We start from the raw sequence: 23,445 nt of genomic DNA, 5'->3' as shown, positions 1-23,445 counted from the left end.
ACAAGAGTCAGGGGCTAGAAAGTTAAAGTAGGGGGAGAAGTAAACAGAGGAGGAGACTGTAGCAACCATAGGATAGGTTAGTGTCATAATACGTTATAACCAATAATGTAAAATAAAGGCGTGGACAAATGGATTCGTATTGTATAAACATGAACTGAAAATGTTGATCGGTGTGCCTGCTTGTAGGACACCCGATCTTGCAAGAACGTTAAATAAACTTACTTCTTCAGAGTTTGATTTGGTGTAAATTATTATTAAGTGGGCTACGCTTCTCACAATATGAAGGGCCAAGAGACATATTATTGCGTTCTAGGCACAATAAAAATGTTACTCTTGTCATTGTTCTCGGACTCGGCGCTGGTTCACAAAAGAAGGACTACGCACGCGCCACACCAAGCCGCTGGCACTCGCCGTGACGTCACGGCGCTGGTGGCCGTCGGGAGCTGAAGCTCGAGCCGTTGTCGTTATGTCCGGTAAGGAGGAGAGCGACACAGCCATGAAAAGCATGTGTGAGTAATACGCTGCTTCCTTGGGCTCTGCAGGGTCACACTGGGGAGAGTGAGTGCCGGCCTGGGCTTTGGCGGAAGGATTTTCCGGAGCGGTGGCTCGTGTGCTGCAAATGAAGCCCCAGTATTGTGAAGGCCTGAGTCCAGGCCGCTCCGCTTTTCAGCTTTCATTGGCTGAGTGTTCGGTGTTTATGTTTCAAGGCTGGTGCTGTATTCATGTCCTTCCGCTGACGGGGAAGCCGTGTAACCAGCGCCAGTTATGATTTTACAGCAATTGCTGGTGTGAAAACAAAAACAAGAAGATGGTAATGCTCAACAGCTCCTGTAACATTTATGGAGAGAGCAACAGAGTTAGTGTTTGACCCTTTGTTAGAACCTGTGCACCGACCTATGGGAAACTAGGGCACCAGCCAAATATGAGGCCCCGGTAAAACTCATCATAACTCAAAATCTGTATCCAACTGCTGGATCGTAGAAGCATACAGCATGAAGGAGGGCATTTGACTCATCGTGCCTGTCCTGGCAATTTCAAAGAGTTATCCAATTAGTCCCATGTCCCTGCTCTTTTTCCCAGAGCCTTACTTTTTTCCCTTTTTTGAGTATATCAGATTCCCTTTTGAAAGTTACTTCCACCACCCTTTCAGGCAGTGCATTCCAGATCAATTTAATTTAAGTTGCGTATATTGTAATATAATTTTCTTTGTTATTAATGCTCTGTACAGGCTTATTTCTTCATTCATTTTGTTACACTTTTGTGTTTTATGGATTGTGAAGGGTTAAGTGGAGGGGCACTGAATGTTCTTGGTGCCCAGGGCCCCAGAAATTGTTAATAAGGCTCTTTGAGAACTGCTGAAGGGTCATTAATGCCTGCAATGTCAATTGTACCTCCCTGATGCTGCTTGAATTGCTGTGTATTTTTAGCATTTTCTGTTTTTATTTCAGATTTCCAGCAACTTTGTTATTTTTTTACTGATATGCAAAGTTATGCATGTACTGCTGCTTTCAAGTTATGATAATGACTCCAATCATTGTATGTATACAACTGGGGCTGATTTATATAATTTCATTATATCGTGTAGTTGTAATGGAAAAGGTATCAAATTTGTAGTTAAGTGTTAGAGTGAGCTTCATGGAAATGTTTTTAGCCACGTGATGGGTGTCAGCTGATTGTCAATTAAAGGCAGAAATGTACAATGATTTGTGAAAGTTGCAGAGAGCTTGAACGAAAGGATGAAACTGTCAGCTGATAGGAAAGTTTTGGTTTTTCCATTAGGTGAAATATGAACATGATTGAAAGACATGATTTGCAAGTTTGCACTTGTCAACTTGCCTGTTCATTTTTGTAGTACTGTCACCTAAGATTGCAGGAAATGTAATGGTGGATATGAAATACTGAATCAATACACAGGATAGATTAAGTATAGATTTTGTTCTTCTAAACATGACCTGTGCTTGGTTCATATCATTGAGAAATGATGTAGGGAGGTACGACATAATATTTAATGGCAGTAAGCTATGTGGCTAGTTCACTGTAACATAAAATAGAAAATTCTCAAGTCAGTCAGCATCTGCAGTGAGAAAAGACAAGTTAACATTTTTTCCATTCATAAAAATTGATGCTCTTGTCAAGTGGATGGGATAAGGGATGGCAGAAAATTTTAATGTGGATAAATGTATGTTTGTCATATTAAGGCCACAGCGACTTAATAAAGGGAAGTAACATAATTGGAAAGAAATTTGGAAGTGATTTATTGAACAGTCACTGAAGGCATCTGGTCATTGTGAAATGATCAAGACTAAACTCGTAAAGACTTCTGGAATATGTCTCAGGCATTTCATTATAAATAGGGCCTTTGTCTGAGGCCGAACCAGTTTGTTTGCAACATTGATGTCATATTTGGCCCCGAGATTAACTTCTGACCTCGTATCTGTGTCATCACTAAGACCACCTATTTGCACCTCTGTAACATCGCCTGACTCTGCCTCGCCTCAGCTCATTCGCTGAAACCCTCTCCATGCCTTTGGTGCTTCTCGACTTGACTATTCTAATGTGCTGCTGATCTCCCACATTCAACCCTCCATAAACTTGTGTCCTTACTCACACCAAGTCTTGTTCACCCATCACCCCTGTGCTCGCTGACCTACATTGGCTCATCTCTGTTTTAAAATTTTCATCCTTGTTTTCAAATCCCTCCATAGCCTCATTGCTCCCTACCTCTGTAATCTCCTCCAGCCCCACTACCTTCTGACCTATCAGCACTCATCTAATTGTGACCTTTTGACAATCCTGATTTTACTTGCTCCACAGTTGGCAGCCATACCTTTAGCTGCCTAGGTCCTAAGCTGTAGAATTCCCTTCCTAAATCTCTCTGCCTCTCATTCTTCCTTTAAGACAGTCCTTGGAACCTACCTCTTTGACCAAGCTAATACCTCCTTCTGTGGCTTGGTATCAGATTTTGCTTTATAATACTTCTGTGAAGCACCTTGGGATGTTTTGCAATTCTGCAACACCTGAAGGCCAGTTTTTGTTGTATGAGAAAGTAGCTTGGGGGAAATTTTGGTCTCATTAGAATAATTATTTTTAAAACTGTCCCTCAGTATAATAAGTATCTTTAAAATATAGCATCAAAATTTGTGCTGAATGATCATAATAAATCATAAGAGCATAAGATCATAAGAAATAGGAGCAGAAGTTAAGCCATTCGGCCTCTCGAGCCTGAATCGCCGTTCAGTAAGATCATGGCCTCAACTCCACTTTCCTGCCCAATAACCCTTGACTCCCTTGTAGATAAAAAATCTGTGTAACTCAGCCTTGAATATATTCAATGACCCACCCTCCACTGCTCTCTGGGGTAGAGAATTTCAAAGATTAAGGACCCTCTGAGAAAAGAAATTCTTCCTCATCTTCAGCTTATATGGGAGACCCCTTATTTTGAAACTGTGCCCCCTAGTTCTAGATTCCCCTAAAAGGAAAAACATCCTTCCAGCATCTACCTGGTCAAGCCCTCTCAGAATGTTATATGTTTCAATAAGATCACCTGTCCTCTTTCTAAACTCCAATGAGTATAGGCCCAACATGCTCAACCTTTCCTCATAAGTCCAGCCTTCATCCCAAAAATCAACCTAGTGAACCTTCTCTGAACTGCCTCTAATGCAAGTATATCCCTCCTTTAGAAAAGGAGACCAAGACTGTACGCTGTACCCTTGGTGTGGTCTCACCAACTTCCTGGACAGTTGTAGCAAGACGTCCCCACTTTTATACTCCATCCCTCTTGCAATCAAGGCTAATATTCCATTTGCCTTCCTAATTACTTGCTGTACCTGCATGCTAACTTTGTGAGATTCATGTAAGAGGACACCCAGATCCCCTCTGTACTGCAGCATTCTGTAGTCTCTCTCCATTTAAATAATCTGCTTTTCTATTCTTCCTACCAAAATGGATAACCTCACATTTTCCCACATTATACGCCATCTGCCAGATTTTTGCCCATTCACTTAACCTATCTATGTCCCTTTGGAGGCTCTTTGTGTCCTCCTGACAAATTGCTTTCCCACATATCTTTGCATTGTCAGCAAATTTGGCTAAAATACACTCTGTCCCTTCATCCAAGTTATTGATATAGATTGTAAATAGTTGAGGCCCCAGCCCACTAGTTGCAGTTTGCCAACTGAAAAATGCCCCATTTATCCCAACTCTCAAGTTAGCTAATTCTCTATCCATGTTAATACATTGCCCCCAATGCCATGAGCTCTTATCTTATGCAGTAACATTTTTATGTGGCACCTTATCTAGAGTATGAGGAAGCTAGCTAGAAATGTAAAAAACAGATGGCAAGAGTTTCTACAAATATTTAAAAAGGAAAAGAGTAAGTAAAGTGAGTGGTCCTTTAGAGAGTGAGAATGGGGAGTTAATAGTAGATAATAAGGAAATGGCGGATGAAAGGAACAAATATTTTGCTTCTGTCTTCACTATAGAGGATGCAAAAAAACATTCCGGTAATAGCTGTAAATCAGGAGGTGAAATTACAATCACCAAGGAAGCGGTACTGAGCAAACTGACGGAGCTGTGGGCTGACAAGTCCCCGAGTCCTGATGGGCTTCATCCGAGGGTCTTAAAAGAGGTGGCTAATGAAGTAGTAGATGTGTTGGTGTTAATTTTTCGAAATTCACTTGATTATGGAAAGGTTCCATCAGACTGGAAAGTAGTAAATATAACCCCTCTATTCAAGAAGTGGGAGAGGCAGAAAACGGGTTAATACGTCAGTTAGCTTGACGTCTGTTGTGGGAAGGTATGAGAATTGATCATTAAGGAGGCTATAGTTGGGCACTTAGGAAAACTAAAGGTAATCGGAAATAGCCAGCATGGTTTTGTGAAAGGGAAATCATGTTTAACCAATTTATTGGAGTTCTTTGAAGGAGTGACTTGCATTGTGGATAAAGGGGAGCCCGTTTACGTACTGTACTTGGATTTCCAGCAGGTGTTTGACAAGGTGCCACATAAAAGGTTATTGTGCAAAGTAGGAGCTCATGGTGTAGGGGGTAACACATTAGTATGGATAGAAGATTGACTGGCTGGCAGAAAACAGAGAGTATGCATAAATGGGTAATTTTCTGATTGGCAGGATGTGATGAGTGGAGTCCCGCAGGGGTCTCAACTTTTTACAATTTATATCAGTGACTTACATGAGGGGAGCAATGGCATGGTAGCTAAATTTGCAGATGACACAAAGAAAGATAGGAAAGTATGTTGTGAAGAGGACATAAGGTGGTTGCAGACTGATATCTATAGGTTGAGTGAGTGGGCAAAAATCTGACAGATGGAGTATGATGTGGGAAAATGTGAAGTTGTTCACTTTGGCAGGAAGAATAAAAAAGCAGAGTATTACGTAAATGGAGAATGACCACTGAGAATTCCGAGGTGCAGAGGGATCTAGGTGTTCTAGTGCATGAGTCACAAAAAGTTAGTTTGCAGGTACAGCAAGTAATAAAGAAGGCTGAAATAAAAACAAGAAATGCTGGAACCACTCAGCAGGTCTGGCAGCATCTGTGGAAAGAGAAGCAGAGTTAACGTTTCGGGTCAGCGACCCTTCATCGGAACTCCGATGAAGGGTCGCTGACCCGAAACGTTAACTCTGCTTCTCTTTCCACAGATGCTGCCAGACCTGCTGAGTGGTTCCAGCATTTCTTGTTTTTATTTCAGATTTCCAGCATCCGCAGTATTTTGCTTTTAATAAAGAAGGCTAATGGAATGCTATCCTTTATTATGAGAGGAATTGAAAATGAAAGTAAGGATGTTATGCTTCCATTATACAGGGCATTGATGAGACCACATCTCAAATACTGTGTGCAATTTTGGTCTCCTTATTTAAGGAAGGATGTAAATACATTGGAGGCAGTTCAGAGGAGGTTTACTAGATTGATACCTGATATGAGCGGGTTGTCTTACGAGAAAAGGTTGGACAGACTGGGCTTGTTTTCACTGGAGTTTAGAAGAGCGAGGAGAGACTTGATTGAAGTATGTAAGATCCTGAACGGTCTTGACAACGTGGATGTGGAAAGGCTGTTTCCTCTTGTGGGTGAGTCCAGAACTAGGAGGCACTGTTTTAAAATTGGGGGTCACCCTTTTAGGACAGGAGAAATATTTTCTCAGAGGGTTGTGCAACTTTGGAATTCTCTGCCTCAGAAGGTGGTGGAAGTGAGGTCATTGAATATTTTTTAAGGCGGAGGTAGATAGATTCATGTCAGGTAAGGGAATCAAAGGTTATCGGGGGTAGATGGGAGTGTGGAATTCGAGTCAGAAACAGATCAGCCATGATCTTATTGAATGGCGGAGCAGGTTCGAGGGGCCGAATGACCTACTTCTCCTAATTCATATGGTCGTATGAATGCCATTTGGAAATCCAAATACATTACAACTACAGGTTCCCCTTTATCCACCCTGCTTGTTAAATCCTCAAGGAACTCGAATAAATTCCCCTTTCATAAAACCATGTTGACTCTGCTTGATGGTATTATGATTTTCTAAATGTCCTGTTACTACTTCCTTAATAATGGATTCCAGCATTTTCCCAATGGCCTCTAGTTTCCTGCTTTCTGTCTCCCTCCTTTCTCGAATAGGGGCGTTACATTTGTGGTTTTCCAGTCTGCTGGGATCTTTCCAGAATCGAGGGAATTTTGGAAGATTACTACCAATGCATCCACCATCTCTGCAGCCACTTCTTTTAAGACCCTAGGATGCAGGCCACCAGGTCTGGGGACTTGTCAGCCTTTAGTCCCGTTAATTTTCTTAGTACTTTTTCTCTAGCGATAGTGGTTGTTTTAAGTTCTTCTCTTCCTTTTGCCCCTTGATTTTTTTTTACTGCTCGTGGGATGCTTTTTTGTCTCTTCTATCATGAAGACAGATACAAAATATGTGTTCACAGTCTCTTCCATTTCCTTGTTTTTCACTATTAGTTCCCCAATCTCATCTTCTAATGGACCAATGTTTACTTTAGTTATTCTTCCTTTTCATATACTTGTAGAAATTCTTACTATGTTTTTATATTTCTTCCTAGTTTACTCTCATTCTAACTTCCCTCTTTTTTTCGTCATCCTTTGCTGGTTACTAAAATGTTCCCAATCTTCTGGCCTACCACTAAACTGATGCCTTTTGTTTAGAAATGTTCGGCATAGAATATTTTGTTTCATTTTATGCTGCTCAGTTCTTTACAGTAATAGTTGCTACATAATAACCTCGTTGTGCCACCTGACTTTTGACCTAACCAGCTGAAAAAGCTAAGTGTTAAGGGGCATCTAGTTAAACTAGTAACCTTTTGTTTGAAGTGCCAGTAAATTACAATACAAAAGCAAAGTACTGCAGATGCTGGATATCTGGAATAAAAACATAAAATGGAAATACTCAACAGTTCCTGCAGCATCCGTGGAGAGAGAAATAGAGTTAACATTTTAAGGTTGACGTTATATTAGTCCATCTCTTTGTAAGGACAAGCAAGATCTAAACATTAAAAGTGCTCTTCAAACTGATGTTTCCCATTTCAAATTACAGTCACTTGCATTTATGTAGTACCTTTTTTAATTTAAAGAATATCCCAAGTTTCCTCATAAAAGTGCAAGGAAAAAGGTGTTCATCCAAGAAGGGAGAGACAAAACAGCAGTGGTGAACAAAAGCTTGATTGAAGTGCTGGATTTGATAAGGTATTTATAGGAGAGGAGAGAGAGGTAAAGAGGTTTAGGGAGGTAATTTCAGAGAATTAACTTTAAAATGAGAATTATAATTTCGAGTATCCTTTAGCTGCTTCAACCGTTACCTATGTTTCTGTCATCCCCATAAATTTGAACTGTTGTCTTTACCTTTTGATCTGAACCACCCTTTTCTGGTAGAACCTTCAGCTGTCTGGAACTTCCTCCCTAACACTCTGCTCTGTTCTCTCTACACTTTTTAAAAACCTCTGCAAACTCAGCTTTTCACCATGCTTTCAGTCACTTTCCTAATATCTCCCTGGCTTAAATGTTATTTCCCTTATCTAGTCCAATTTACTTTGTTGCACCCCCTCCCCCGCACCCCTCTCAATCCCTATGCAAAACAGATTGGAATGTATATGTTGTTGCCAAACCTTACAACCAATATTATTTGTCTTTTTCTGGATTACTCTAGATGCCATGGTATCTCCAATGTCCCAAGAGGTCCAGAGCCATCATAATCTACAACTGCACAACTTTTTATTGGCTTCGATACCTATATTCTCAAAACATATTTTTTCAGATTAATTCAGTAATCTTATAAAATTGATAGGAAATTCTGAGCAGTAATGAGCTGTATTTGCAGTGTTTTTGGTTACCTTTGTTGTCTGCTGGCAAAACTGTTCAGTATTCATTAGATTAAGATTCTAGGAAAATATGCCAAAATTGAAGTGAAAACAGTTTTAAGAACATAAGAAATAGGAGCAGGAGTAGGCCGTTTGGCCCCTCAAGCCCCTCATGGCTGATCAGTCCCAGACCTGAACTCGCCTTTCGTGCCAGCTCCTCATAGCCCTCAACTCCCCGATATTTCAAAAATCTATCTACCACCTCTTTAAGTACTTTCAGTGATCCAGCCTCCACAACTGTCTGGGGTGGAGAATTCTAGACATTCACTGCCCTCTGAGAGAAGAAATTCCTTCGCATCTCAGTTTTAAATGAGTGACCCCTTATTCTGTAACTTTGTCCCCTAGTTCGAGATTCCCCCACTAGTGGAAACATCTTCTCAACATCTACCCTGTCAAGCCCTCTCAGAATCTTGTACTTTTCAATAAGATCACCCCTCATTCTTCTAAACTCTAATGAATAAAGGCCTAACCTGTTTAGCCGTTCTTGATAAGTCAACCCCTTCATCTCAGGAATCATCCTAGTGAATCTCTTTTGAACTTCCTCCAATGCCAGTATATCCTTTCTTAAACACGGGGACCTAAACTGTACATAGTACTCCAGGTGCGGCCTCACCAACACCCTGTACAATAATAACAAGACTTCCCTATTTTAAACTCCAACTCCCTAGCAATAAAGGCCAAAATTCCATTTGCCGCCTTAATTACATGCTGCACCTACATGTGAACATTTTGTGTTTCATGCACAAGAACACCAGATCCCTCTGTGCTGCACTTTTTTGAAGTCTCTCTCCTTTTAAATAATAGTCTACCTTTTGATTCTTCCTGCCAAAGTGCATGACCTCACACTTTCCTACATTAAACTCCAAGTTTTTGCCCACTCACTCAACCTATCTATATCCCCTTGCAGATTCCTTACATCCTCATCACAACATGCCCTCCCACCTATTTTTGTATCGTTAGCAAATTTGGATATATTACACTCTGCCAAGTCATTAATATAAATAGTAAATAATTGAGGCCCTAGGACTGATCCTTGTGGCACTCCACTAGTTATGTCTTTCCAACCTGAAAAAGACCCATTAATCCTGACTCTCTTCTGTGTGTTAACCAATCCTCAATCCATGCTAAAACATTACCCCCAATACCGTGAGCTCCCATCTTGTGCAATAATCTTTTATGTGGCACCTTATCGAATGCCTTCTGGAAATCCAAATACACTACGTCTACCAGTTCCCCTTTATCAACTCTGCTTGTTATATCCTCAAAGAACTCTAGCAAGTTTGTCAAACATGATTTCCCTTTCATAAAACCATGTTGACTCTTTGATTGCGTTAAACATTTCTAACAGTAGTAGACTCGCCAACTTTAAGGGCATTTAAGTGGTCATTGGATAGACATATGGATGAAAATGGAATAGTGTAGGTCAGATGGTTTCACAGGTCGGCGCAACATTGAGGGCCGAAGGGCCTGTACTGCGCTGTAATGTTCTAAAATGTCTTGCTATTTCTTCCTTAATAATGGACTCTAGCATTTTCCCAATGACTGATGTTAGGCTGACTGGCCTATAGGTTCCTGCTTTTTGTCTCCCATCCTTCTTGAACAGGGGCGTCACATTAGCGGTTTTCCAATCCGCTGGGACCCTCCCGGATCCAGTGAGTTCTGGAATATTTCGACCAATGCCTCCACTATTTCTGCAGCCACTTCCTTTAAAACCCTTGGATGCAGGCCATTGGTCTTGGTGACTTGTCTGTCTTTAATCCCATTAGTTTGTCAAATACTTTGTCCCTCTTGCTAGAGACTGTTAGAAGATCTTTCCTCCCATTAGCTCCTTGCTTAGCTGATATCTGCGGGATGTTCATAGTGTCCTCCACCGTGGAGACCAATGCAAAATATTTGTTTAAATTATCTGCTATTTCCCTGTTCCCAGTCACCCAATTCTCCAGTCGCATCCTCCAACTGGCCCACGCTCACTTTAGATACTCGCTTTCTTTTTATATACCTGTAGAAGCTCTTGCTGTTTGTTTTTATATTTCATGCCAATTTACTTTCATAATCAATTTTCTCCCTCTTTATTCGCTTTTTAGTCATCCGCTGCTGGTTCCTAAAAGAAATTCCCAATCCTCTGGCCTACCACTAGTTTTCGCCGCTTTGTATGCCTTAGTTTTTAAATGGATACTGTCCTTGACCGCCTTTGTTAACCACGGGTGGTTCATTCTTCTCACCGAGTCCTTTTTGACCGGGATAAATTTTTGCTGAGCGTTATGAAATATCTGCCACTGCTCATCCACTGACCTTCCCCTTAGTCTATCTTCCCAGCCCACTTTAGACAACTGTTTCTTCATACCTCTGTAATTGCCCTTGTTTAAGTTGAAGACACTGGTTTGAGACCCGAGTTGCTCGCCCTCAAATGGAATTTGAAATTCTACCATGTTGTGATCGCTATCCCCTAGAGGATCCTTATTTTATAACTAATAAAGAATTTAATGTATTTCATTTCTGGAAATAACTGTTTTTGGGGAAAATGTAAATCGTATTTGCCCTAAGCCTCAAATAATTTGACCTTGATTTGGAATTTGACATTGGACAGTCAATGTACCTATTGTTTAAATATTGAAACTTAATATGTGCCTCTGGCAGTTACTGTAATATACATATTAGAAAATTTAGAAGACTAGAGGACTAGATTTTAAATCTATTGGAGTTTCATTGCGATTACCTGTGAAGCTGACATTGTATGCACATTGTTCTTAAGCAATGCAGCTTGAGAAATACTTACCCTAGAATTTGGTGATGGGTAGATTTATGCTGAGGCAGTAGTAATGAGGATTAGAATGATTGTTCAGTTGATTAAACCATAGCAAGTGAGGAACAGAGGCCCAGATTACTGCCTATGGAAGTGATCTACAATTAGAAGTGATTAATAAGGCCTCGTCACTGATATTCTGTAGAGGCCTTTTGCCCTCTCCCACGTGCTCTAGGAAGGATGTCAAGGCTTGTGAGGGTGCAGAGAAAACTCATTAGAATGGTACCAAGAATGAAAGACTTCAGTTACGTGGAGAGATTAGAGAAACTGGAGTTGTTCTCTCAAAATGAAAGCGTATTGCGTTCCTACCAATTTGCATTACATTTATGTGTTATTTGTCAGACTCGACTATTCCAGTATTCTCCTGGCCAGCTTTCCTTCTTCCACCCTCAATGAACTTGCACTATTCTAAAACTCTGCTGCATTGATCCTAACTCGCAGCAAGCCCTGTTCATTCATCACCCTTGTGCTTGCTAACCTACATTGGCCCCTGGTCCAGCAACACTTCAATTTTATACAAAAACAAGAAATGCTGGAATCACTCAGCAGGTCTGGCAGCATCTGTGGAAAGAGAAGCAGAGTTAACGTTTCGGGTCAGTGACCTCCTTCTTCGGAAGAAGGGTCACTGACCCGAAACGTTAACTCTGCTTCTCTTTCCACTGATGCTGCCAGACCTGCTGAGTGATTCCAGCATTTCTTGTTTTTGTTTCAGATTTCCAGCATCCACAGTATTTTGCTTTTACTTCAATTTTATAATTCTCCTCACATTAAAATTCCTCCTTCCCTCATCCCTTCCTATCTGGACTTGGAAGCGTGGTGGCTACGCGTTCCGTGGACTCGGGAATGTTAGTAGTGTAAGTATTGGAGCCTGCCTGACAGTGATCAGGTTACACAATTTGAGCTTCAATTACTCTATAGCAGTATTTCTGCTAATCTGTGCTGTAGCCTGAAAGTTACTGTACTGGCTTTGTATTGAGAGAGAAAATGCATGTGTGCAGCCGGGCAAAAAACGTCTGGAGGGACCATGCGCTGTAAAAAAAAAAAAAAAAAAACAGGCTGCACACAACAACTAAATTTTAAAGAGAACATTGCTGTACAGCATGCAGGATCATACACGTTCCAGACAAACTGTTGGTGTTCTGATGAAAGGTCACAGACCTGAAGCATTAACTCTGTTTCTCTCTTCACAGATGCTGCCTGACTTTTTGAGCATTTCTAGCATTTTCTGGATTTTCTTTCACTGGTGCCCTAACACTTCTGTCTTCATTAGGCACCTGAGACTGTCAACCTTTCGGGTGAATCTAGGCTCTTCTATGTGCAGTAGAGCTTCAATGGTGCGGCTGAAGTTGAGGTTACCACTTGTCTGTAATATTGAAAAAAAGTTAGTACACCTAATGGCATATATCCTAAACTTGGAAAAAATCAGAGAGGAGGTAACAGAAGCTTTGGTCACAATATTTCAAGAGGTTTGGCGAGGTGTCTCACTGGAAACTTGTTAGGAAAATTCAGAACATATGGCATAAGAGGAAATTAACAATATTGGAACTTAGGAACAGCGTAGGCCATTCAGAAATATCAGATTGGTATAGCACGAAAGGTGACAGTTGGCATGAATCTGCAAATTCCCACTGTATCGCAACTGTAGACCCAGCCAGTCATAACTGAACCTGTCAAGACACCAGGCTGTGCTTTCCAGAGGAAGTTGTATCAGCTACTTGCTTGACCGAGAGCCTAATCCAGCTTCACCATGGCACTACCTGACGATGAAAATGACAATAGTACTCAATTTCTTTTCCACTGTTTTTTTTTTTTAGACCACAATGGGAATCAAATGCCACATAAGTCAATCTGAAGACCACTGCTGCATTAAATAGGTGATGGATATCTTTTTTTCCGAAAGATTCCCAGTTAATTTTGTAGGGCAGTAGAATGTTTCCAGGTCCAGGAACTGTTGACAGGATGCATGCAGCTATGTGCAGAAGCCCATAAACTATAAAAACAGATTAGGGTTTCATGTTGTGAATTTTCAGCTTCTGGGTGAGGTTAAGCACACCATAATGCATGTGAACACCAGTCAAAAGTATTTTACAAGCAAGTGGAAAGGTTCAAACTTGACGGTTGTATGAAAAGATTGCAAATGAGTGGCTGGAACTGATTAGACCGCATGTTAAGACTTTCTTGACCAACCTATAACTATCATCTGCCTTACAAATTCTCAGTTGCCCAATTTCCTCTGTGTCTCTGCCTAGCAGCTCCAGGATGTTTTCCTTAAAGCAGTTGATGGTATAAAGTCTTCAGGGGTCCTTTTGCTGTGGCATTCTATTGCCTGGTGTGTGTGCAGTCTAGGAGGAAGATACAAAGTGTGAATGTAATTTGTTTGCCATTAGAAATGCAGCTCAAGTGAGTAAAGACTGCCTCATGGGGGGTTGATTACAGGCACTGGATTGAATCAGTAGTATCAGTGAGACTTTCAGATTTTCAGTCCATGTGAGGATGTGAGTTAAGGATGAGAACGAGTGTGTGAACGATCTTGTGCTTCCTCATGGAGAATTCAGTGGGAAGAAAGACAGGGTAAAGAACACTGGGAAGCAAAGATAGGTGGCAGTGGTATATTTAGTAGGAAATACTGCATGTTAATCCTTTTACCTTGGCTGACTTGATAAGTCATTATATTTCAACATGGATTAGCCAAGTGAAGTGATCTCCTTCCACTGAACATTGTTGACTCTGCTGGTTTTCTCCCTCTCAGTTTGCCTGTTCCTAATCTTTGCTGATAACATTTCCACTGAAGACTAAGTGAATTTGGGATCTTGCTGTTCCAAGGATCTGGCTTCTAACATCTTGAAATGTCTACAGTTTGCAAATACTAAAAATGGATCACCTGGAACTCCCTGCTGTTTATCACCACTTAAAATGCTGAAATACATCAGATTTCCCTCTGATTCCATGACAGATTCCCAAAAGAGGATCCAAATCAAGCTGAGAGCCTATCCACAATTGTGCAAGGTGCTCAACCAAGAAACTTTAGGCAGAATTACCAGGGCTTTTGGAAATGCAATTTTGGAATCATGGAACCATAGAATAATATAGCACAGGAGTCCATTTGACCCATTGTGCCTGCGAATGCTCTTTGGTAGAACTATCCAATGAATCCCACACCATGCTCTTTCCCCTTAGCCTTGTAAATATTTTCCCTTCAAGTATTTAGAGTCATTTATAGCATAGAAGGAGGCCATTCAGTCTATTGAGTTCTTGCTGGCTTGCTGCAGTGCAGTTCAGTCAGTCCCACTCTCCTGCTTGATCCCCGTAGCCCTGCAATTTTATTTCCTTCAAGTGCCCATCCAATTTTCTTATGACATCATTGATTGTCTCCACTTCCACCACCTTCCAGGTCATTACCACTCGCTGATGTAAAAAAAATTCTTCCTCGCATTCCCCTTGCATCTCTTGCCCAAAACCTTCAATCTGTGTTCTCTTGTACCATCAGTTTTGTACCATCCTTGTCTAACTCACCTAAACCTGTCATCATCTTGCACACCTCTCTCAAATCTACCCTCAATCTCCTTTGCTCCAGGGAAAACAACCCCAGCTTTTCCAACCTAACCCAACTAAAATCCTCCATCCCTGGAACCATTCTGGTAAATCTCTGCACCCTCTCCAGGGTCCCCTCATCCTTCCTAATGTGTGCTGACCAGAACTGGATGCAGTACCCTAGTTAGGGCCTTACCAGAACTTTATGAAGGTCCTGCATAACTTCCCTGCTTTTGTACTCTGTGCTTCTCTTTATGAAGCCCAAGATCCCATGTGTTTTGCTAATCATTCTCCAATATGTTCTGCCACCTTCAAATGTACATACATCCCCAGGTCCCTCACTTCCTGCACGCTTTTTAGAACTGCTCCATTAAAGCTACATTGCCTCACCCCATCCCTTCTGCCACAATGCATCACGTCACATGTTACGACCAGGTGAGGAAGGGGTCTCAGGTTCCCCGTCACCCCTTTTCTGATTTGACTGCAACAGGGTTTATCTTTTTTAACACAGTAATTTAGCTTACCACCTCAGGGAGCACTTGCTCCTGTTCCTCTAATATAATTGCAAATGAACCAATCAGACAAGTTATCTTGCGTTTACACAAGAAAGATGAACATATATTAACCTTATCACTCTTAAACTGGTTAAAATTACTAAAATACGCGACGCATCCATGCTCACATTCACACGAGAGACGCGTGCGCGCGCCCACACTCAAATACATTACAGAGGGAAAAAAACAGAGTTGGGAGGTTGGAGTCGAATCCTTAATAAAAATGGAATTTGAATACTGAAGTTTAGTCCCAGAGTCCTTAGTTGAAATTGTAGTCCTGAAGTCCTTGCTGGACCACACATGGTTTGGGCTTGCTTCTCAGGTTCTGGAAGGCAGAAGAGGGGCTTTTTCCTTGTCCCCTGGTTGCTGACTGTAAGGATCTTCCACTGCCACTGATGACCTGTCTTCCAACAGCTGCAGCTTGAGGCTTCTCAGGATCTCTACTGGAGAGAGAAAGAGGAGGGATGTTCCCTGGCTGAATTTGTTACTGTCTGACTTCTGAGTCACCACTCCAGAGTGGCCCAAGCAGTCATGTGATGTAACCACCTCTGTGTTTGAATCAGAAGCTTCTGGAAAGCTCCTTGAAATTCAAGGCTCTTCTCAAACATACTTGGTGGGGGTGGCTCTTTCAAAGTCAATGGGTGTCGATGGCTTTTGACGACCCCTATTGATAAGGCTATCCCAGGTAAATGAATCAGAGAGTACCCCATTGTTCTGGCTGGGCTGCGTAATCACATGTCTCCAGCTTAATCCTTTGGTTTTTCAAATGCAAATTGTACGTGGCCATCTTGGCTGCTAGTTGCTCAGTTTTTAAAAGTTACTTGTAATAATGTCCTGGAAAAGTCTCAGGCAAGGTTCCACATAATGACATTAATATCTCCATTTGGTATGTGGGCTTTCCATCACACTTGTTGCATTAAATTCCGTCTGCTACTTGTCTACCCATTCTGCTAGCCTATCTATGTCCTGTTGCAGGTGGTTCATATCATCCTCACTGTTTGCCACTTTCCAACTTGGTATCATTGGCAAATTTTGAAATTTTGCTCTGTATTCCAAGACCCAAGTAATTTATAGGCAGTTGTCTTTTGAAAGTCACTATTGAATTTGCTTCCACCACCTTTTCAGGCAGTGCATTCCGGATCACCATAACTTGCTTTGAAAAAACAAAAGTTTCCTCATATCACCTGGTTCTTTTGCCAATCACCTTAAATCCCTGTCCTCTAGTTACTGACTCTTCTGCCACTGGAAACAGCTTCTCCTTATTTACTCTATCAAAACCATTAATGATTTTGAAAGCCTCTATCAAATCTCCTCTTAACCTTCTCTAAGGAGAGCAATCCCAGCTTCTTCAGTCTAAATAACTGAAATTCTCTGGCAGCATTCTAGTGCACCGCTTCTACACCATCTCCAAGGCTTTAATATCCTTCCTAAAATGTGGTGCCCATATTTGAACACCCTGTTTCAGATGAGACCCAGCCATTGTTTTATAAAGTTAGGATAATTGCATTGCTTTTGTACTCGATTCCTCAGTTAATAAAGCCAAGGATCCTACATGTTTTTTAACAGCCTTCTCAATTTGTCCTGTCACCATCAAAGATTTGTGTACTTACACCTCCGGGTCTCTCTCTTCTTGCAACCCTTTTGAAATTGTACCATTTAGTTTATATTGCCTTTCTTCATTCTTCCCTCCAAAATGTGTCACTTCACACTTCTCTGTACTAAATTTCATCTGCTGTGTGTCTGCCCATTAAATCAGTCAGTCTGTGTCCTCCTGAAATCTACTACTATCCTTCTCATTGTTTACTACGTTTCCAAGTATGCTGATCCCTGGGGGACACCACTGTATAGCTCCCTTCGGTCTGAAAAAACAAACATCCACCTCTTCTTGCTGCCTTGTCATTTAGCCACTTTTGTATCCATGCTGTCACTGTCCTTTACTCCATGGGCTTTAATTGCTCTCAGGTCTATTATGTGGCATTTTGTCAGGCACCTTTTGAAAGTCCATATGCACAAAATCAACCACCGTACCCTCATCAGCCAGCTCCGTAACTTCATCAAGGAGCTTGATCAAATTAAACACGATTTGCCTTGAAGCAATTCCATGCTGAATTTCATTTATTAGCCCATATTTTTCTAAAAGCCAATTAATTTTGTCCCAGGTTATTATCTCTAGAAGGCTGTCTATCCTGTAAGTTGTTGAATTTAGCCCTCACCCTTTTTTTAAATGAAGAAAATCTAGCTCTTGAATTATTAGTTCTTTAAGTTGAGTCTTATGATTCAGCGTGGTTCAAGCTTTTGCCTTAATGAATTTTTGTCTCGTGTGATATTAACTAAAAGTGAAAGTCTACAGTTTTTCACATGCTAGATCAAAACCAAGACGCACTCAATAGGCTAATCTCTGACAAAAACTTAAATTCTTTCTAAAAGCCTGATGATCAGTGTTATATTTATAACTGGAAGTGGGGCATGGGGGGAACAACGGCTCTCCCTTTGTAGGAATTCCTTATTACTTCTAGCTTCCCAGACCCCTCCTTTGTATAATATTAAACAAGTCAGCAAGTCATCACATGCCATCAAATATGTAAAACCTCCAGACATAATTGTACCTGAAGGGTCTTAACAAAATCTTATCAAATGCAGCAGCTAGGGCTTCCATGGACCTATTTTATCAGATGACGTGGGATAGAGCCCATATCATTATAATGATAGACCACAATGGGAATCAAATGCCACATAAGTCAATTTGCAGACCACTGCTGCATTAAAGAGGTCTTATTTCTGAAAGACCCCAGTTAATTTTGCAGAGAAGTAATTGTAATGATATCTGTCTACTAACAGATCTTCCATGGCAAATTGAAGGATATGCTTTTTGACATCCTCGTGTCTATGTGAAATATCCTATCTTGCTGGATTTCATTGTGCCACTCACACTGACGTGAAGGACATTTTTTTATTAAAAAGTAAAACTCTTTAAAATGGTTAAAGTTAGTAAAGGTCTAATAGTTTTCTACGGCATTTATAATGAATTTATACTGGCATAATGCATGTGGGTCAAGCTGTTCTCATTTGGTGAGCAGAGTTGGGAGGGAAGAAGGGAAAAATTAAAATCCATATTTTTCGAGTTGAAAAAATGTAAATAAAGTGTTAGGTATTCGTTATTTTTGTTGACTCTAGATATCATAGGCATGTGGATGTATGTATTTACTGAATAGAATTTACTCTGGATTTCCATAGTTGAGCGAGGTCCAAAGAAGAGACAAGTGAAGACACTAGCAACATCCCTCTTGGAAGCATTAGATTATGACAGCTCAGATGACAGTGATTTTGAAGTGGGCGATGCTTCGGGTAAGTACTGTTTGTAAGTGTTAATTTTGTAGAATTTGTTTTGATCAGTACTGTGAGCATGTTTTTTTTTCTCACCAGCTTTTTTCCTCCCTTCTGAAAATGCAGACTCCTTTATTGGGGCACTGTTTCTTTGGTGGTGTTGCACTCTTGCTGAGGTTTCCATAATTCACATGTAAGCCCAGTTCTCCTACAATCATCTTTGCTGAACTCACATAGAAAATAGGAGCAGGAGTAGGCCATTTGGCCCTTCGAGCCTTCTCCGCCATTCATTATGATCATGGCTTATCATCCAACTCAGTAGCCTGTTCCGGCTTTCGTCCCATACTCTTTGATCCCTTTAGACCCAAGAGCTATATCCTTTTTGAAAACATACAATGTTTTGGCCTCAACTGCTTTCTGTGATAGCGAATTTCACAGGCTCACCACTCTCTGGGTAAAGACATTTCTCCTCATCTCAGTCCTGAAAAGTTTACCCCATATCCTTAGCCTATGACCCCTGGTTCTGGACTCCCCCACCATTGTGAACATCCTGCATCTATCCTGTCAAGTCCTGTTAGAATTTTATAGCTTTCTGTGAGATTCCCCCCTCAGTCTTCTGAACTCCAGCGAATATAATCCTAACTGACTCAATTTCTCCTCGTATGTCAGTCCCGCCATCCCAGGAATCAGTCTGAAAAACCTTCGCTGCACTCCCTCTATAGCAAGAACATCCTTCCTCAGATAAGGAGACCAAAACTGCACACAATATTCCAGGTGTGGCCTCACCAAGGCCCTGTATAATTGCAGCAAGACATCTCTGCTTCTGTACTCGCATCCTCTCGCTATGAATGCCAACATTTGCCTTTTTTACTGCCTGTTGGACCTGCATGCTTACCTTCAGCGACTGGTGTACGAGAGCACCCAGGTCTCGCTGCATATTCCCCTCTCTCAGTTTATCGCCATTCAGATAATTTGTCTTCCTGTTTTTGCTACCAAAGTGGATAACCTCACATTTATTCACATTATACTGCATCTGCCAAGCATTAGCCCACTCACTCAACTTGTCCAAATCACCCTGAAGCCTCTCTGCACCCTTCCACCCAGTTTTGTGTCTGCCCCCAGTCCCATGCGCTTTAATTTTACATGCCAATCTCTTACGTGGGACTTTGTCGAAAGCCTTCTGAAAGTCCAAATAAACCACATCTACTGGCTCCCCCTCATCAACTCTGCTAGTTACATCCTCGAAGAATCCTAGAAGATTTGTCAAGCATGATTTCCCTTTCGTAAATCTATGCTGACTCTGTCCGATTCTACCACTGTTCTCCAAGTGCTCTGCAGTAAAATCTTTGATAATGGACTTGAGAATTTTCTCCACTACTGACGTCAGGCTGACTGGTCTATAATGCCCTGCTTTCTTTCGACGTCCCTTTTTAAATAGTGGGGTTACATTAGCTACCCTCCAATCTGTAGGAACTGTTCCAGAGTCTGTAGAATCTTGGAAGATGACCACCAATGCATCCACTATCTATAGGGCCACTTCCTTAAGTACTCTGGGATGCATACCATCAGGCCCTGGGGATCGATCGGCCTTCAATCCCATCAATTTCCCCAACACCATTTCTCTACTCATACTGATTTCTTTCAATTCCTCTCTCTCACTAAGCCCTGTGTTTCCCAACATTTCTGGTAAGATATTTGTGTCCTCCTTTGTGAAGACAGAACCAAAGTATGCATTTAGTTTGCCAGCCATTTCTTTATTCCCCATAATAAATTCCCCTGTTTCTGACTGCAAGGGACCTACATTTGTCTTCACCAATCTTTTTCTCTTCACATACCTATAGAAACTTTTACAGTCAGTTTTTATGTTCCCCGTAAGCTTGCTCTCGTACTCTATTTTCCCCTTCTTAATCAATCCCTTGGTCCTCCTTTGCTGAATTCCACACTTCGCCCAATCCTCAGGTCAGTTGTTTTTCCTGGCAAATTTATATGCCTCTTCCTTGGATCTAATGCTATCTCTAATTTCCCTTGTAAACCCTGGTTTGGCTACCTTTCCTGTTTTACTTTTGCGCCAGACAGGGATAAACAATTGTTGCAGTTCATCCATGCGCTCTTTAAATGTTTGCATATTGCCTATCCACCGTCATCCCTTTAAGTAACGTTTCCCAATCTGTCATGGCCAACTCGCGCCTTGTACCTTCGTAGTTTCCTTTACTAAGACTCGCCTAATGTTGCACCAATTGAGGAATTGAGACTATGACCCTCCTGATCTGTATGGCACAGATACGCATTGGATAAGCCAGTTAAACCATTGGGAAAGAAGATACTACATTGAACTACAGGTTGTGGTGTGTATGTGGTGGGGGTTGGGGGAATGGCAAATGATGGAAGTATTCAGCTGTTCCATCAGCATTTGGAAAGAAAAAATACAGGTTCTGGTAAGGTTCAACAGTCAAAACATTTGCATGTTTCCAGCATTTTTTAAAAAGAAAAACCTGCATTAGTTTCTTTGGAATATGATTTAAAAAAAAAAGACGTAGTTTATTTGTTTATTGAAGGTCGAATAATTCACAGGTGACTAAGGATATGTCTCTATGGCAGCTTGTGGTCTTAAATTGGTATCTGTTTTGAGTCAAGCTATTTGTCATAGCTTTATCAATGTTTAACAGTTTTTAGCAGTGTTGCTCACTTTCCCAGTTAAACTTTGAGTCTTTGCTTGTCCAAAGTGCTATCCTTTCACCTCTGATGGAATGAAAGTATCCCTTTACCGGTGGCTGTAATGACGGTAAATGAGGTTCAGGAGTTGTATCCCAGTTCCTGATGGGCACAGAACTTAATCCCTGAAAACATTTGCTTTAAATTATACATTAGATAAGACAGGGTCTTGCATTACCAAAAGGTTCAATTGTAAACTGAATTATAGTACCCTATTAATAGCTATAGGTTTCTCCTTTTTGAACTACATAGGTGTGTTAAGATGACATTTACTGCTATATTAGCATGCTTCACCACTGTAGAGCACTGATCTTGGTGTATCGATGACACTTCTCTGATCAATAGAGTGATAACTTTGCACTTTGAAGTGTGTCCAACACTCATACGCTGCAGAATCTCCCCTTTGTTAGATCTTTATTGTTGTGATAATTGATGACACATCCACAGGGCTTTAATAGAATCCCCACTGGTGGAACATCCTACATTGGCATTAAAATAGATTGCATTGATAACTGAAGTTGAAAAACTCAATTGAAACATACGTAATGCTCACAGAATGTATCTTCAGATAAAGGCTTTTTAATATAATATTTGTCAACTATATGCTAATCATCTTGGTTATTTAAAGCTACTAAGAAAAGTTTATATTGCTTATGTAACAGATTCTGATGGGAGTGGAGAGAGTGCTGGTAAGGACAGTGAAGAAGGTTCAGAAAGTGAGGGAGGACAAAATGGCAGTGAAGAGGACTCTGAACAGGATAAAAAGGATACCTCTGATGGAAAGATAGAAGTTGAATGTAAGGACGATCAGCCAGAAGAACCTGACACCAAGGAACAAACTGAAAACAAAACTGATAAGAAAATTAAGGAAACAGTGGATGATGCTGGGCCAGACGAATCAAATGATGGGCAAAAGAAATGGAATTTGCGTAAAAAAAGAACAATGCTGGATATGATATCAGTGGAAGAGTTGAATGGCTTTGATGATTATGATAGTGAAGATGATAATGACTGGCGACCTTGTAGTGGAAAGAAGAAAGGAAAAGGTGTAAATAACGATGATGGTGATGAAGGTGGTGGTGTGGATGATGATTTCAGTGACAGTGAAGATGGCAATCCTGATGATGATGAAGACAGCAGCAGTGCCAGTGAAGACGATAAGAGAGTTCGAAGAAAAAATAGACCTTCCAGTCAAAAAGCTGCCAAGACGGAAGGAACAAGTGATGGCTTTGTTCTGACGCAGAGTAAGAACTATGAGGTACTGTGATTGATCTGTTATGTTCGACCATATCATACAGAGCTATTCACTGTTCAAAGCTCTGTGCAAAAATGCTATTCTGTTAGAAAAGGCATGTGATAAAGTTTTAAAACTGAAATCTGAACATAAGATTGTATACAGTCAGTAGTAGTGCAGCTATTTTCAAGGCACGTAGTTCTTGTGAAGTGTTAGTTCATTAATATGCAGTTATGGAATATATCTGGGTGGTCCCTTAGTGATTGAGTAAAAAAAAAATCCAGCGAATTCATTTTTCTAGTTGTGCATTTTATTGAATTGAGGGGCATAAGAACTCAGTTTAAAATTAATGATTTTCAACAGTGTTTGATTTTTGCATTTTACTACCATGAAAAGGAAATTGGAGTTCTCTTGTTTCCTACTTTCTGCCTTTTAGATGTCTTTTATATGGTAAGACCATTAAACATCCAGTGTTGTTCAGATTGCTGCTCTATACTTGAAATGTGTTTTTTTTTAAAAGGGCCCGAGTCAGTATGCAGTGAGCTCCTGATCGCAGATCTGATTCCAGTCGTAGCTAAATACTTTGCAGGAGGCAAATAAAAATCTGAGAGCAATGGCTTTCATGTACCAGCTAAAGAGTGGCATAGGCAAAATCAGGCCATCTAAGGTGGGGAGAAAAAATGGGTGTTGACTTATTTTAAAATACAGTTTGCTACGTAGAATTACATTGAATTTATAGCGCAGAAGCAGGTCATTGGGTCAACCAGTCTATGCCAGTGTTTATGCTCCACACGAACCTCCTCCTATCTTGCTTCATCTCACCCTACAGACTTATCTTTCTTATTCCTTTCTCCCTCATGTTTTTTTTATTCGTTCATGGGATGTGGGTGTTGCTGGCTAGGACGGCATTTATTGC

At 40.9% G+C, this 23,445-nt stretch overlaps 1 protein-coding gene across 5 annotated transcripts in view; it reads left to right on the top strand.

Moving 5' to 3' along the window:
- The first annotated feature begins 349 nt into the window (after window positions 1-349).
- Window positions 350-23,445, top strand: part of phf14 (PHD finger protein 14) — a 360,384-nt gene continuing 337,288 nt past the window's right edge. For 3 of the 5 annotated variants that reach the window (XM_068009597.1, XM_068009605.1, XM_068009614.1), the window contains exons 1-3: window positions 394-509; window positions 18,494-18,604; window positions 21,958-22,553. In XM_068009597.1, coding sequence (XP_067865698.1) covers window positions 467-509; window positions 18,494-18,604; window positions 21,958-22,553 — 750 coding nt within the window. In that variant the 5' untranslated portion in view covers window positions 394-466. Of the gene's footprint in view, window positions 510-18,493; window positions 18,605-21,957; window positions 22,554-23,445 lie in introns of all 5 variants that reach the window. The other 2 variants (XM_068009622.1, XM_068009587.1) reach the window with 2 other exon arrangements.

Source organism: Heterodontus francisci, chromosome 2 (assembly GCF_036365525.1).
Source record: "Heterodontus francisci isolate sHetFra1 chromosome 2, sHetFra1.hap1, whole genome shotgun sequence".
Classification (NCBI taxonomy): domain Eukaryota; kingdom Metazoa; phylum Chordata; class Chondrichthyes; order Heterodontiformes; family Heterodontidae; genus Heterodontus; species Heterodontus francisci.
Note: the sequence above shows the minus strand (reverse complement) of the source record. Positions and strands in the feature narration are given on the sequence as shown.